This window comes from Mandrillus leucophaeus, unplaced genomic scaffold, assembly GCF_000951045.1.
Source record: "Mandrillus leucophaeus isolate KB7577 unplaced genomic scaffold, Mleu.le_1.0 Scaffold323, whole genome shotgun sequence".
NCBI classification, from domain to species: Eukaryota; Metazoa; Chordata; class Mammalia; order Primates; family Cercopithecidae; genus Mandrillus; species Mandrillus leucophaeus.
This window is the reverse complement of record NW_012103399.1, coordinates 875,941-889,028: the sequence shown is the minus strand read 5'-3', so window position 1 is coordinate 889,028 and position 13,088 is coordinate 875,941. Positions and strand designations below refer to the sequence as shown.

Sequence of the window (13,088 nt, the reverse complement as noted above, 5' to 3'; positions counted from 1 at the left end):
CCTGGGTCCATTTCCCTCCCCTGCAGACACCCCATCACCACTCATTTCTACTCCTGCCCCACCCCGCCTTCACCTGCTCACCCTGTTCATTCAGCCCAAATGCCAAATGCAGCACAAAAGAAAACAAAGTGACCCTGTGTCTGGTGCTGTGCCGGGCACCTTGTCACACACCAGGCTGCCGGGTACCCCGCCCCTCAGCATGTCAGAATAGTGAGCCCATTAGACAGAGGAGGTGAGTGAGGCTCAGAGTGGTCTAGTCCCAGCCCCCTCAGCTAGGATAGTGAGAACCAGAGCAAACTTGAGTCTGACCTTAAAACCAAGGCTGGTGGGTATGAAGGTCAGAAGCCAATTTACACAAGACCCTAACCATTACCCAGTCCTTTAGTCTGGCAGCCGGTGTTCCTTCACGAAAATCTGCCTGGTATTTTTTTTTTTTTTTTTTTTTTTTTTTTGAGACGGAGTCTCGCTCTGTCGCCCAGGCTGGAGTGCAGTGGCCGGATCTCAGCTCACTGCAAGCTCCGCCTCCTGGATTTATGCCATTCTCCTGCCTCAGCCTCCTGAGTAGCTGGGACTATAGGCGCCTGCCACCTCGCCCGGCTAGTTTTTTTTTTTTTTTTTTTAGTAGAGACAGGGTTTCACCGTGTTAGCCAGGATGGTCTTGATCTCCTGACCTCGTGATCCGCCCGTCTCGGCCTCCCAAAGTGCTGGGATGCCTGGTACTTTTTATGCCATATTAATAGCAGAGGTTTACTGAGTGCCAAGCACTGAGCCCAGACACCATGTCACATGCATGACACACTGACCTCTCCCAGTCCCCCAGCAAGGGTGCCCATTTTGCAGATGAGAGCAGGTTTTCCTAAGATTGATGTCCATAGCTGTCTCCATATCTACTTGGAAGCAGGGTTCTGTCTGGTTCACCCTTATCTTCCCTCCTTGGCATTAGCCCAAAGCCCACACAAGTGGGTGCTCAGTAAATGTTTGCACAAGAGGAATGAGGAAGGCAGGACTCTGGGCATTATCTTGGGAGGAACCTCCAGCCCACCTGTTGTGGAAAATCTCTCCGCTAGACCAGGCTGCCATTCTGCCAATTGCTGTACCCTGTCCCATCCCCTGCAATCCAGCCTCCACATAGCAGCCGCACCACTTTGAAAACACACCAGGTAGCCAGGCATGGTGGCTCACACCTGTAATCCCAGCACTTTGGGAGGCCAAGGCGGGTGAATCACTTGAGGTCAGGAGTTTGAGACCAGCCTGACCAACATGGTGAAACCTCGTCTCCACTAAAAAAATACAAAAATTGGGGTGTGGGGGGAATGGGGAGGGAGAACATTAGGACAAATGCCTAATGCACGCAGGGCTTAAAACCTAGATGATGGGTTGACAGGTGCAGCAAACCACCAAGGCACATGTATACCTATGTAACACACCTGCACGTTCAGCACATGTATCCCAGAACTTAAAGTAAAATGAAATAAAAATTAAAAGCAGTGACAGAACGCCTACACAGTGGGGAAAAAAACATAAAAATTAGCCAGGTGTGGTGGGTGCCTGTAATCCCAGCTACTCGGGAGGCTGAGGCAGGAGAATCGCTTGAACCCAGGAGGCGGAGGTTACAATGAGCTGAGATGGCGCCACTACCCTCCAGCCTGGGCGACAGAGCGAGAAGTCAAAAATAGCTAAGCATGGTGGTACATGCCATGCTACTCAGGAACCTGAAGCAGGAGAATGGCTTGAGCCTGGGAGATCGAGGCTACAGTGAGCCATGATTGTATCACTAACCCCCAACCTGGGTGACAGGGTGAGATGGTCCCAGCTCATGTCCCAGCACCTTCAGATTCTATGCCAGCTCCTCTGGAACACAAGTTCTAACCCAGGCTCATTCCCTCACAGGGACATGACATCACCCTGCTCCCTTGATACAGCTCATTCTGACAAGTCTTGTGTTTGGACTGTAAGTTCCATGAGGGCAGGGCCTTGTGTGTTCTCTAGTTCTGTTCCCAGAGCCCAGCACAGCCCCTGAACAGTCTTTGGTCACTTAGTAAAAGTTGATTGAAATGGCCGCTTTGAGGAACCTTGAGGTTGGTACTATATTACAGAATCAGCAAGTGAGGCTCAGAGGTTGATCACAGTTCAAGGTCACACAGCATGTACGAAAGACGAGCCAGGATTCAAACTCAGGATGCTCTGGATTGCAAAAGGCACATTCTGAACCCCTCTTCCTGTCTCCTTGGGCTACATACATGTGGATCACGTGAATAGAGTATGGACCTGTGCGCATCTTATGTGTCCACATATGTACACACCCATGTGGGAGTGTACAGGGCAAAAGATTGTTATCCAAGCAAAGTGGACTCTGCAGGCTTCTTGGCATCCCACCCCCATTCATTTCTGCCCCAGTGCAGGTCCCCAAAACACATAACGCCTTTATTAGTGAAATCAAAATGACTCTAAAACGACTACTCAGGGATAGTCTTCCAGGGTACAAGCTTTAATTAGTGTTGCGTAGAAATCACCATAGTAACATGTTCCTGCAAGAAGATTGACTTCATCCTAGCATTCTATGCATGATAGCATTTCTCATTTGGGTGAAACACGCAGGAACAAGCCAAGGAGTGCAGTGTCATTAGTTGGATTTCCGTCCTAAGGGATAAGAGTGGGAAAGGAACTTTTAATAGCTGAGGACTTCATGAAGTCACTGACCTCCTGTGGGTCTTACAGCTACTCATTTGTGATTGAATATGGGGCATAGATAGAGTTTAGACTACCGTCAGTGTCCTTTTGACCTATGTGAATCCATCTATCCATCCATTCATCCCTTCCATTTGTCATCCATCCATTCATTAGTTCACCCATTCCATTCATTTATTCAACATTTCTTTCCCATTCTATCCCATTAGTCTAGATATCTATTCTTCCATCTATCAGTTCATTCAATTACTCTATATTACTCTATTAAGATAAATTTATCAACATCATCCCTTCATCTAAACTAGCCTACTTAGCCAACCATTATTTAACCAATCAGATCAACCCATCAAAACTTTTACATCTATTTAACTATATCCAACCAATTCGTGTCCACCAACCATATTCTTCCAACTAGTCATCTACCTAACCAACCAATAACGAGTGAACCAGTGCATTCATCCATTTATTCATCCATCCAGCTAATCACATCCAAACTTCCTATCATTCAACCAATGCATTCTTCCAACTATCCTATTACCTATTTCTTATTTACCCACCCAGTCATCCACCCAACCTCTCAACCCAATTCATGCTTCCATCTAGCTAATCTTTCCATCCTCCTAATCAACCCATCCAATTTATCCAAAGAACCTGTCCGTCAATCAACATATCATACTAGCCAACTGTCATTGTTTCTCTTCTCCCTCTTCACCCTTGCCTGTGGTTCCTCTGTGACCTGGCTGCAGCCTTCCTCTCACTGCCCCCAAGGTCTGCTCCCCATCATCTGTGGGCTCTGTGGCCCTTCCCACCTCCTTAAAGGATACCTGAGCTCCGCTTCTGGGTTTTGTGCACCTGCTGGATCCTCTTGGCCATTTTTTTCTTGTTCAGCTTGCCTTCCAAGTTCTTTCTGTTCTTGGGGCAGCTGCTGTGCAGGATGGTGGGCCGCGTGGGAGAGTGGTGGGAGTTCATGGTCTTTTTGTGGCGCTTTGGTGGTGGGCTGGCATTGGGACTCTGGCTCTGGCAGCCGGATGAGCTGTGGGCTCCGGTTGGGTTCTGGTGGGTAGCCGGGCTCTGTCTGGAACTCCGGCTCCGGCTGCCACGCTGGCTCTCTCTGCAACTCTGGCTGAAGGTCTGGCAGTGGTGGGTGCAGGTGCAGTGGCTGCGGCTTTGGGGCCGAGAGTTGCTGTGGAGCTGGGTGTGGGTGATAGGAAGGCTGTGAGTCTTGGTGTCCATAGGAGGCCACGTTTGGAGAGGCAGGGCCTCCTCCTCGTCCTCTCCCAGCAGGCCTAGCTTTACAGAGGCCCTGGCAGCCCCTGGTTATATAGTTGGGGCTGATTATGATGGCACAGGCCACAGCGGTGTGACAGATGTGGGTCAGCCAAGACAAAGCCCCCTACCCCTTACCCTCACCCCCAGGCTGGGGCAGCCCTCAGGGGTACCCTGGGGGTAGTCCCAGCTGCTGGTTCAGGGTAGGAGCCCTTGGGTCAGATTAAGCTGAGTCTGCATCCCAGATCTGCTTTTTCTACATGGTCAGCCCTGGGGATTCGCCTGAAGAAGTCCCAGTTTCCCCATCTCTGCAGAATAGAGACAATAATTGTACTGACCTCATTCAGACATTAGAAGAATTATTAATAAAGGAGAGAATTTATATCAAGCAGTTAGCTCAGGCCCAGCCCACAATAAGAGCTCAGTAAACATCACTGACCAGCATCGTCAGGGCTTTTTCTTAACTTCCTGGGCAGCTTGGGTGCCAGGAGTGCAGCCCTGACCCTGGTGATGGCAGCTGAATGGTGGGCAGTTGTTAAGACAGATGATTAGTGCCCAGATGATGGGGAGGTGATGAATTGACCAGATGGCTTGGTGGATGGATGAGTAACCACATGGTCCAAGGGGTGGTCCTGGGGCTCGCCCGGCAAGTCTACCTCCCTAGCTAGATCTAAAGTCAGGAGATTCAGAGCCAGGTTCAAATCCAAGTTTGCACTGATGTTCAATCTTGGGTAGGCCATTGTGGTTTCTGAGGCTTAGTTGCCTTATGTGACAAAGGGGTGTCTTTGCTTCTTTCCTGGTATTCTTGTGAGCCTAAGATGCTTGTCAAGCTACAGGAGGTCCTTGGAAGCCCATCTCTCTCCTTCAGTTTCTGCCTCTTGATTCTCTTCCCGTCCCTGCTAACGAAGCCTCGCCATACCGTTTGAATCATGCTGTCCCTGCTCAAACACTCCAGCACCTCTAGAAGAAAGCCCAGACTTGTATTTGAACACCAGGCCATTTGATCTTCTAGTCTTTGGGTTTCTATCCAGAGCCCTCCACCCGTCCCTGTCTTGGCCGATGCCTTTGAGCTTAGCCCTTGGCCTGTACTTTCCCACTTGTCTCTGCATGGAACTCCCTCTGTCTCTGTCTCCCCTCCCTGAGCAGGCCCCAAGCCCAAGCCAACCTCTCACTCTGCCCACGTGCAGCTTTGCCTCTTGCTCTGAGGATTTGCAATCATCTGCTTTTATGGAAGTTTTTTTCTTTTTCTTTTTTGAGAAAGGGTCTTGTTCTGTTGCCCAGGCTAGAGTGCAGTGGCATTATTACAGCTCACTGCAGCCTCCACCTCCTGGACTCAAGCGATCCTCCCACCTCAGCCTCCTGAGTAGCTGTGACTACAGGTGCATGCCACCACACCTGTCTATTTTTTTTTTTTTTTTTTTGTAGAGATGGGAGTCTCACTTTGTTGCTTAGGTGGGTCTTGAACTTATGAACTCAAGATATCCTTCTGCTTTGGCCTCCCAAAGTGCTGGGACTACAGGCCTGAGCCAATATGCCCAGCCTTTGCAGTTTATTTCTGAATAAACATGTCAAATTTCTCACAGTGAGAACTGCTTTCATTTACTGAATGCTTTCTACATGATTGTGCTCTGGGCCTCACCCTCTCCAGGCAGCTTTGCCCTCAGACCTCACAGTGACCCTTTGTAGTGGACTGAATGGCAGCCCCCAAAAATCTATGTCCACATTTTAACTCCTAGAACCTGTCAGTGCGATATTTGGGAAAGGCGTCTTTGCAGATGTAATTAAGCTAAGAATCTTGAGATAAGCATGTTGGCTTAGCATTGGATTTAGGGTGGGCCCTAAATCCAGACAAACGTCCTTATGAGAGACAGAAGAGGTGTCACCGAGGGAGAAGAGGAAACCATGTAAAGATGGAGACAAGCTTGGAGGTCTGTGAGCTAGAGGAGGCAAAGAAGGATTCTCTGCTAAGGCCGCGGGAGGGAGATCAGCCCAGCTGGCACCTCGACTTTGGACTTCCGGCCTCCAGAACTGCAGAGAACACATTTCTGTTGTTTTAGCCACCAAGTTTGTGGCCATTTGGTATAGCAGCCCCAGGAAACGAATGCACCCCGTGAGGCAGGTACAATGATTGCGTTTAGCAAAGAGGGAACAGGCTCAGAGAAGTGGAGTAACCAGCCCAGAGTCCCTTGGCCAATCAGGGACAGAGCCAGTCATATTCAGGTCTGGCTGCCTCTCAGGGTCAGTAAGGGATTCTCGGTGATTAGAGGGACACCTGCGGCAGGGTTCTCAGGGCCCTGCCTAGGGTGGACTCAGCAGGTCCGGTTGTGGGGTGTGCGCTAGACCAAGTCGTGAAGACTCTCTGGGTCTCTGGACCCCTCTTCCCATGGCCTGCTGCTCCTCCACTGCCAACGCCCCACTTCCCCAACCCTCAAGCGCATAGCCTAGAATGGAGACCGTGGCCTGCCATCAACCAGCCTCTCCTCCACACACCTTTCCAGTCCTCCCAGGGAGGGCTGACCTCTCCCAGCAGCAGGTGTGCGGCACGTCACATACCTGCCCTCGCACCTGTGACCGTGAACTCTCTCCCAGGACGGCAGGGACTGCGTTTTATTAATACCAGGTCCCCTAGTGACTAGCACCTTGTGGGGCATACAACGGGGGCTCGGCTCATGTTTCCTGGGCAAATGAATGGGCGGGTGGACCTTCGGGCCTTGGACAAAAGGACAAAGCTGACCAACCGAGTCATTTGTGGGGCTGGGAGTATTGGGGTAACAGGGCCTCCTCTGCCCTAGGCCGTTGCAGGGCAGAGCAGTGGCCTCTCCTCAGGGTAGCCCAAGGCCCCTTCCTACCCTCAAACATGGACCCCAGAGAAACCGAGGCTTCCCTGAAAATCCCCCAGCCCCCAGCCCCACTGCCACAGTACCAACTAGGATCCCCTCAGGGACAGGGGATCAGCTGATCAGGAGAATTAGCTCAAGGTGGCTGGTGCTTGGAGGACTGTGAGGGAATGTGGCGGAGATCACATTTGTTGCTTCTTTGGGGTGGAAGGAGTGAGGGAGGAGCCGGTGGTAGGGTGGGCGGCAGACGCGTTCCGAAGCTCCTTGCAGAAAGCGCACTGAGCCCGGAGCGAGAGGATGGGGCCTAGGCTCTGCATCTGTACCCATTCGCCTCCTGGGCCTCTTTTGCCTACTGCTCTCATGGGGCACTGTCTCTGCCCCCAAGGCTAGACCCCTTGAAGAAGGCAGGAGTGAGCTTCCAGATAGGGGTGCAGATGGTCGCCAGCAGCATAGACTCGCAGTGGAAGAGTCCGCAGCCAAAAAGGACCCAGAGGGAACCACCATGACCCCTGCAACAATCCCTGTCATAGTTCAGCACTGACTGGTGCCAGGCCTGGTCCCACCCAGCCCTTAAGCTAATTCGCCTGATCAGGTGACCCATGAGTAGCTATTAGCTTCCCCCAAATGCCAGGAGGGGCGGGCTGAGGCTCAAAGACACCCAGTGACTTGCTCAAGGGCACGCAGTTAGCAAAAAAGAAATTTGAACCCAGGTCTGCTGAACTCCCAAGCCGGTGTTCTTAAAGACTGCCCATGGTTGGGGCGGCACCGTGGGGACTGCGATGAAGGCAGTTACCCTGTCCTGCTGGGTGCCCTCAGTTGGGGTGTGCTGAGACTAGAAGAGGAATTTCCCCTGTCCCAGAGACAGGAAGATTCGGCTGAGATGATCTCCCCCTCCCAAAGCCCCTGAACCTCTGGCTGGGGCTTGGGAACAAGGTCACCGAGCCCCGCTCTTCAGCCTTCCTTGGCAGCTGGCCTCCCTCCACGTGCACCCACACACATGCATTCACACACATGCACACGTGGGACCAGAAGGGATAGGGTGAGGGGAAACCAGAGACAGGGAGGATTCCTCAGAGACTTTTTATTGACTCTTCTCTGAATGCTGTCGCCGGAGCAGCAGTGGGTGTCCCTTCCTGGGCCTTCGTCGCGGGTCAGGAGTGTGTCTGCTTGGACTCGGGGCTCTTCTGGGCCTCGGCGTTGTCCTCCTGGCCCTCCTCCTGCCGCTCAGGCTCCATCAGCAGCAGCTTGCCCTGCACTGGCAGCTCTTCTTCCTCCTCCTCTTCCCCTTCCTCCTCCTCTTCCTCCTCCTCCTCACCCTCTGATGACAAGGAGAAGTTATCTTGACTGACGCAGGCCACGAGCTTCTTCATGGAGGATTCGTGGCCCCGGCCATGGCCCATGCTGTGGCCCATACTGTGGCCTGTGCTGTGGCCTGTGCTGTGGCCTGGGCTGTGGCCTGTGTTGAGCTTGGCACAGCGGGAACCCATGGTTCACGTTGCCTGTCTCTCTGGACAAGGAGGTGAGGTGGTTGGTGAAGGAGCTGTGAGTGGGGGCAGGATGCTGACATCACAAAGGGAGCCCGCCCCCCTCGGGAACCTGGGTCTGAGCCAACAGCTAACTCAGGCCTCAGCCACTGGCAGCTGCCAGCCCTCACAGGGAAGGTCTGCAAGGCTGAGCGCTGGGGCCAGTGCGGATGCCGACACCATAGACCTCATTTGCCCTGGAGAAAGTTTCGCTTGTAGCTGGGATGGGAGTTAGAGATTGAATTTCTAGAAGCAGGAGGGGCACACACAGACTCCTCCCCACATCCCAGAAATCGCCAGCCAGAGAGAGCTGTCTCTGTTGCGTTTCTTGACTGCTGACCCTTGGAAATAAATCATCAAGCTGTGTGCTTAAAGTGTATGCACTCTGTAAGCTCTGCCTTCATAAAACTCAGAAACCCTTGGAACTCTTCCTTCGGGGGCCTGAAAGTGTGAAATCTTCTTGAAAAGCAACGGCTCCTAAGCTTTTTCTGTTTGTCCAAGGCATGGGCACAGGCCAGAAACCAAGCTGAGATGAACAAGGGGTTGCTTTGTCCCTGACTGATGCAAGATGGACACCACCAACCAGATGCCACTCTGCCCAGGTCAGGGTGGAGTGACAACCTCTTAAGTGTTTTAGGGCCACAGGTCTCTTTGAAGTCTTGGCAAGATTCCCCATCTGTGTGGCACCATTTCAGCATGCGGGGAGTGGTTTTAGGACTTTGTCTTTTATACATTGAAATGAGTCTTTTGTACACTGCAGTGGTATTAAATTAAAATTTTTTCAGGCCAGGCATGGTGGCTCACACCTGTAATCCCAGCACTTTGGGAGGTGAGGCAGGTGGGTCATCTGAGGTCAGAAGTTCGAGTCCAGCCCGGCCAATATCGTGAAACCCTGTCTTTACTAAAAATACCCCCAAAATATTTTTTTAAAGCTCCTCCAGCTACTCAGGAGGTTAGGCAGGAGAATCACTTGAACCCAGGAGGTGGAGGTTGCAGTGAGCTGAGATTGTGCCACTGCACTCCAGCCTGGGTGACAAGAGCAAAACTCCATCTCAAAAAAAAAAATATATATATATATATATATAAGATAAATATATATATTTTAATATTTTATATATATATATATTTGTATTTTTTTCAGAAACTCATTGCCTCTTAAAAATTGGTCATTTCTGAGCACCAGGAATCCATTTTCCAACATATGGATTGGATCTTGCCAGTTTTATCCCCGCAGTCCTCAGTGGCTGTGGTTGGCTAAATGCCAATCCTGATCCTGGAATCTATGATGTAAGGATTGTGAGATGGGGAGGTTATCCTGGGTTGTCCAGAAAGTCCCTCTGTGCAATCACAAGGATCCTTGATTTCAGACAGGAGTGATGTAGCCACAGGCCGAGGAGAGGAAGCAGCAAGGATCACATTCTCACTGGGTCTCCAGAGGCGTCAGCCAGCACAGGCTTCACACAGCCCAGCCCATTACTCTGCATTCATCTGCTCCTTGCCTTTTGCCCCCTCTGTGCTGACCAAGTTGTTGCTGGAGCACGCCAGACCTGCTCCCCACCTTGAAGCCATTGCCTGTACTGCTCCTCTGCCCCCACCGTTTACACTTCCTTATACTTCCAACGACCCAACATCTGTGTTTTTAAACTGTGGCACACAGAAAGCCTTTTAAATATGGCCACAAGGTGCCTTGACATCTTTGTGACTTAATTAGGGCTCAATCTGTTCTAACCATTTTCTCCTTTCATGGGGTAGGATCAGGTTTTTCACTGGAGGGGGATCCAAACAGACTAATGTGGCCTTTGACTCCATGGAACGATGTGCAATAGACAGGACAGCATCACAGGGTGGCCTCCCAGGCACAGTAACCCTCTCCTAGGCGCCCTCAGAGCGGCAGAGCTCCTGCCCTACCCGCCCCTGAGGAAGGACTGCAGAGAAGCCTCTACCCACCCTGGGCATGAGGGAATCCAGGTTTGTGTGATTCATGCAAAGGAAATGTGATTCGCGCAAAGGAAACCCAACAGGCCAGCAATGTCTTGTCAAGCTTTATTGGGCAGGTGACTTTTGCTCATTTCACTCAGATCTTGTGGACTTCTCAGCGGCAACTCAGGGCTTGAGCATTTGATGTAGGGGAGTTGCTATGGCCTCACTTGGTGTTTCTTGGGCAGGTGACTTTCTCTTCCAGCTGGGGGCTTGAGCATTTGATGGAGGGGAATTGCTATGGCCTCACTTGGTGTTTCTTGGGCAGGTGACTTTTTCTTAATTTCCAGCCGGGGGTGAGGGGCCCAAGAAGCTTAGTGCCTTCTGCATCTTCTCCTCCTGGTTCTGCAGCCTTTTGGGAAAAAGTTCTGGTTGAGGGAGGCACCTAGGGACTCTAGGTGGGGATGGGGGTTGGGGGCTGGAGCCTTTGCCAGGTGGGGTGGGTCCCAGCCTCCCTCCTGTGCCTGGGATGGTCAGGGGCATGCAGGGCAAGGCGGGGGTGCAGGCAGACCTCTGCGATGCCTCCTCCGGTGCCTGCAGGAGCGTCTTCTGCGCCTTCTGCAGGAGCGATGCCGCCGTCTGTGGATCCGGTGCAGCCTCCTTCGAGAGCAGCGCCTGCGCCTATGGTAAGAGTGGCCTCGGTGGGTCCTTTCGTAGACCTCGACGTGCTCCGGGCTCAGCCCCTGCTCCTCTTGGCCGTTGTGTCCTTGGTCTTGCCCATGCACCTGCTGCCCGTGCACCTCGTGCGGGCGTTCGCTCAGGCTCCTCATGCGGTATCGGACCATGGTGTTGGGAGAGCTGGTGGCTCCTGGGCTGAGGCTGCAGTGGGCCCTGGGGTGGGGGAGGAGGGCTGAGGCCTGCCCACCTGCCCTTGGTGTTACTGTTGGTCTGGTCTGCGAGGCTCCCCGGAAGCTTGTATATAAAGGGGGCGCCCACTATGACTCGGCGGCCCCGCCCCGACCCCACCCTGCCCAGCCTCCTCTGTGAGGGCAGCACAGGGCCAGGGGTCACAGCTAGCAGGGCCCTGGCACCCAAGCTGCAGGGCTGGAAGGGTGAGAGACCTCCTTGCCTTGCCTGTAAAGTGTGTCCTCTGTCTCTTGCAGCAGGTGCAACCACACAGATGGCAGGTGTTTTTTTGTCTAATGCAAGCCCTCTTCCCCCTAAGCCGGTGGGCACGCACACTGTCAGTTGGAAGCTTCCTTGCCAACTTGCTGCTGTGCCATAGCTGCCATGTGGAAGGGACTTACATGCTTGGCTCTCTGTGCACACAGTTTACTGTTAAGATGGTAACAGCAGCAAACAGTTCCCTAATAACTCCTATGTGCCAAGCATTGATACATTTATTTCCCAGACATTCACTCATTTTCTCTCTCTCTCTCTTTTTTTTTTTTTTTTGGGACAGTATCTGTTGCCCAGGCTGGAGTGCAGTTGTGCAATCATAGATCACTGCAGCCTCTACCCCTCCGGCTCAGATGATCCTCCCACCTCAGCCTCCCGAGTAGCTGGGACTATAGGCGTGTGCTGCCACTCCTAGCTAATTTTTTGTATTTTTTGTAGAGATAGATAGGGTTTCACCATATTGCCCTGGCTGGTCTCATACTCCTGGCCTCAAGTGAGCCTCCCATGTCAGCCTCCCAGACTGCTGGGATTACAGGTGTGAGCCACCACCCTGGCATTCCTCACTCTTACAATCCCCATTTTCTGTGGGGTAAATAGGCATGAAGACGTTGAGTTGCTCAAGGCCACTCCGCTGAGAAGGCCAGGCCGGGCCAGCATTCAGACGGAGACAGCCTGGTTTTAGTCATACCCTTGGCTCTCCACCTACTCCCTAGCCCAGGGGATGCTCCCCTCTCTGCCTCTAAAATATGCATCTTCTCCCCTCCTGCTCGGCCTTGCCAGGGCTTCTCATTGAACTTTGATGATCCCATTAAAGTCTAGGATCAGAATCACAGAAAAACTGCAAAACCAGTTTCCCTTTCGTGGAGGGCAGGGAGAATGTGGGAATATGGCAGATACACAAATTTAAGGACCTGAAGATGTAGCGATCATCCTTGATGATCTGGGCTGGCCCAGTACAGTCACAAAGGCCCTTAGAAGAGAGGATAGGGAGGCAGGAAGCTCATAGGAAGAGAAATTCAGAGATGCCACACTGCTGGCTTTGAAGATGGAGGGAGAGGCTACAAGCCAAGGAATGCAGGCAGCCTCTAGAAGCTGGGATGGATAAGGAAATGGGTTATCCTCCCCTGGTGCATCCAGGAGGAACACAGCCCTGCTGACCCCTTGATTTTAGCCCCATGAGACTTCTTTCAGAATTCTGAACTGCAGACCTGTAAGATAATACATTTATGTTGTTAAAGCTACAAAATTTGTGGTGATCTGTCACAGCAGCAATAGGAAACAAATTCAGAAGGCTTAATCTTCAGATCCTTGCAGGAGGTGATGGGTGATATTGCCCGACCCTTGGTGTTTCTGTGCTGCCTCTCTTTGGGGATAAGAAGGTCCTTTATAATGGCCCTCAAGCTCTCTAGGGCACGTGTTAAAAATATAAATGCTGAGGCCTTACTACGTCCTGCTAAGTCAAATCTTCATGGCCAGAGCTTGCTGATGAAAATAGGAAGGGGTGGAGCAGGGCATGGTGGCTCACACCTATAATCCTAGCACTTTGGGAGGCTAAGGCAGGTGGATCACCTGAGGTCAGAAGTTCAAGACCAGCCTGGTCAACATGGTGAAACCCCATCTCTACTAAATACACAAAAATTAGCCAGGCGTGGTGGCGGGCGCCTGTGATCCCAGCTAC

At 52.0% G+C, this 13,088-nt stretch overlaps 3 protein-coding genes across 3 annotated transcripts; all 3 read right to left on the bottom strand.

The window, feature by feature from the left end:
* Nucleotides 1-2,467: 2,467 nt before the first annotated feature.
* On the bottom strand, nt 2,468-3,956 carry TNP2 (transition protein 2 (during histone to protamine replacement)). The gene is made up of 2 exons (XM_011988117.1): nt 3,513-3,956; nt 2,468-2,640 (listed from the first exon to the last, which is right to left on the bottom strand). The coding sequence occupies exons 1-2, from the start codon at nt 3,919-3,921 to the stop codon at nt 2,624-2,626; spliced, it is 426 nt and encodes a 141-aa protein (XP_011843507.1). The 5' UTR covers nt 3,922-3,956; the 3' UTR covers nt 2,468-2,623.
* A 3,907-nt stretch (nt 3,957-7,863) lies between these two features.
* PRM3 (protamine 3) lies at nt 7,864-8,278 on the bottom strand. Its single transcript, XM_011988116.1, has one exon. It carries the CDS (start codon nt 8,276-8,278, stop codon nt 7,943-7,945), a length of 336 nt encoding a protein of 111 aa, XP_011843506.1. The 3' UTR covers nt 7,864-7,942.
* Nucleotides 8,279-10,343: 2,065 nt separating this feature from the next.
* On the bottom strand, nt 10,344-11,180 carry PRM2 (protamine 2). Its single transcript, XM_011988115.1, is given in 3 exon segments — nt 10,344-10,653; nt 10,655-10,685; nt 10,803-11,180. Coding segments are annotated over 3 exon segments (429 nt in total). The 5' UTR covers nt 11,077-11,180; the 3' UTR covers nt 10,344-10,529.
* Nucleotides 11,181-13,088: the final 1,908 nt, after the last annotated feature.

Bases quoted from the DNA above. Each gene is read 5' to 3' on its own strand.
- TNP2 (XM_011988117.1), bottom strand. From the start codon at position 3,921: ATGGACACCAAGACTCACAGCCTTCCTATCACCCACACCCAGCTCCAC.
- PRM3 (XM_011988116.1), bottom strand. From the start codon at position 8,278: ATGGGTTCCCGCTGTGCCAAGCTCAACACAGGCCACAGCCCAGGCCAC.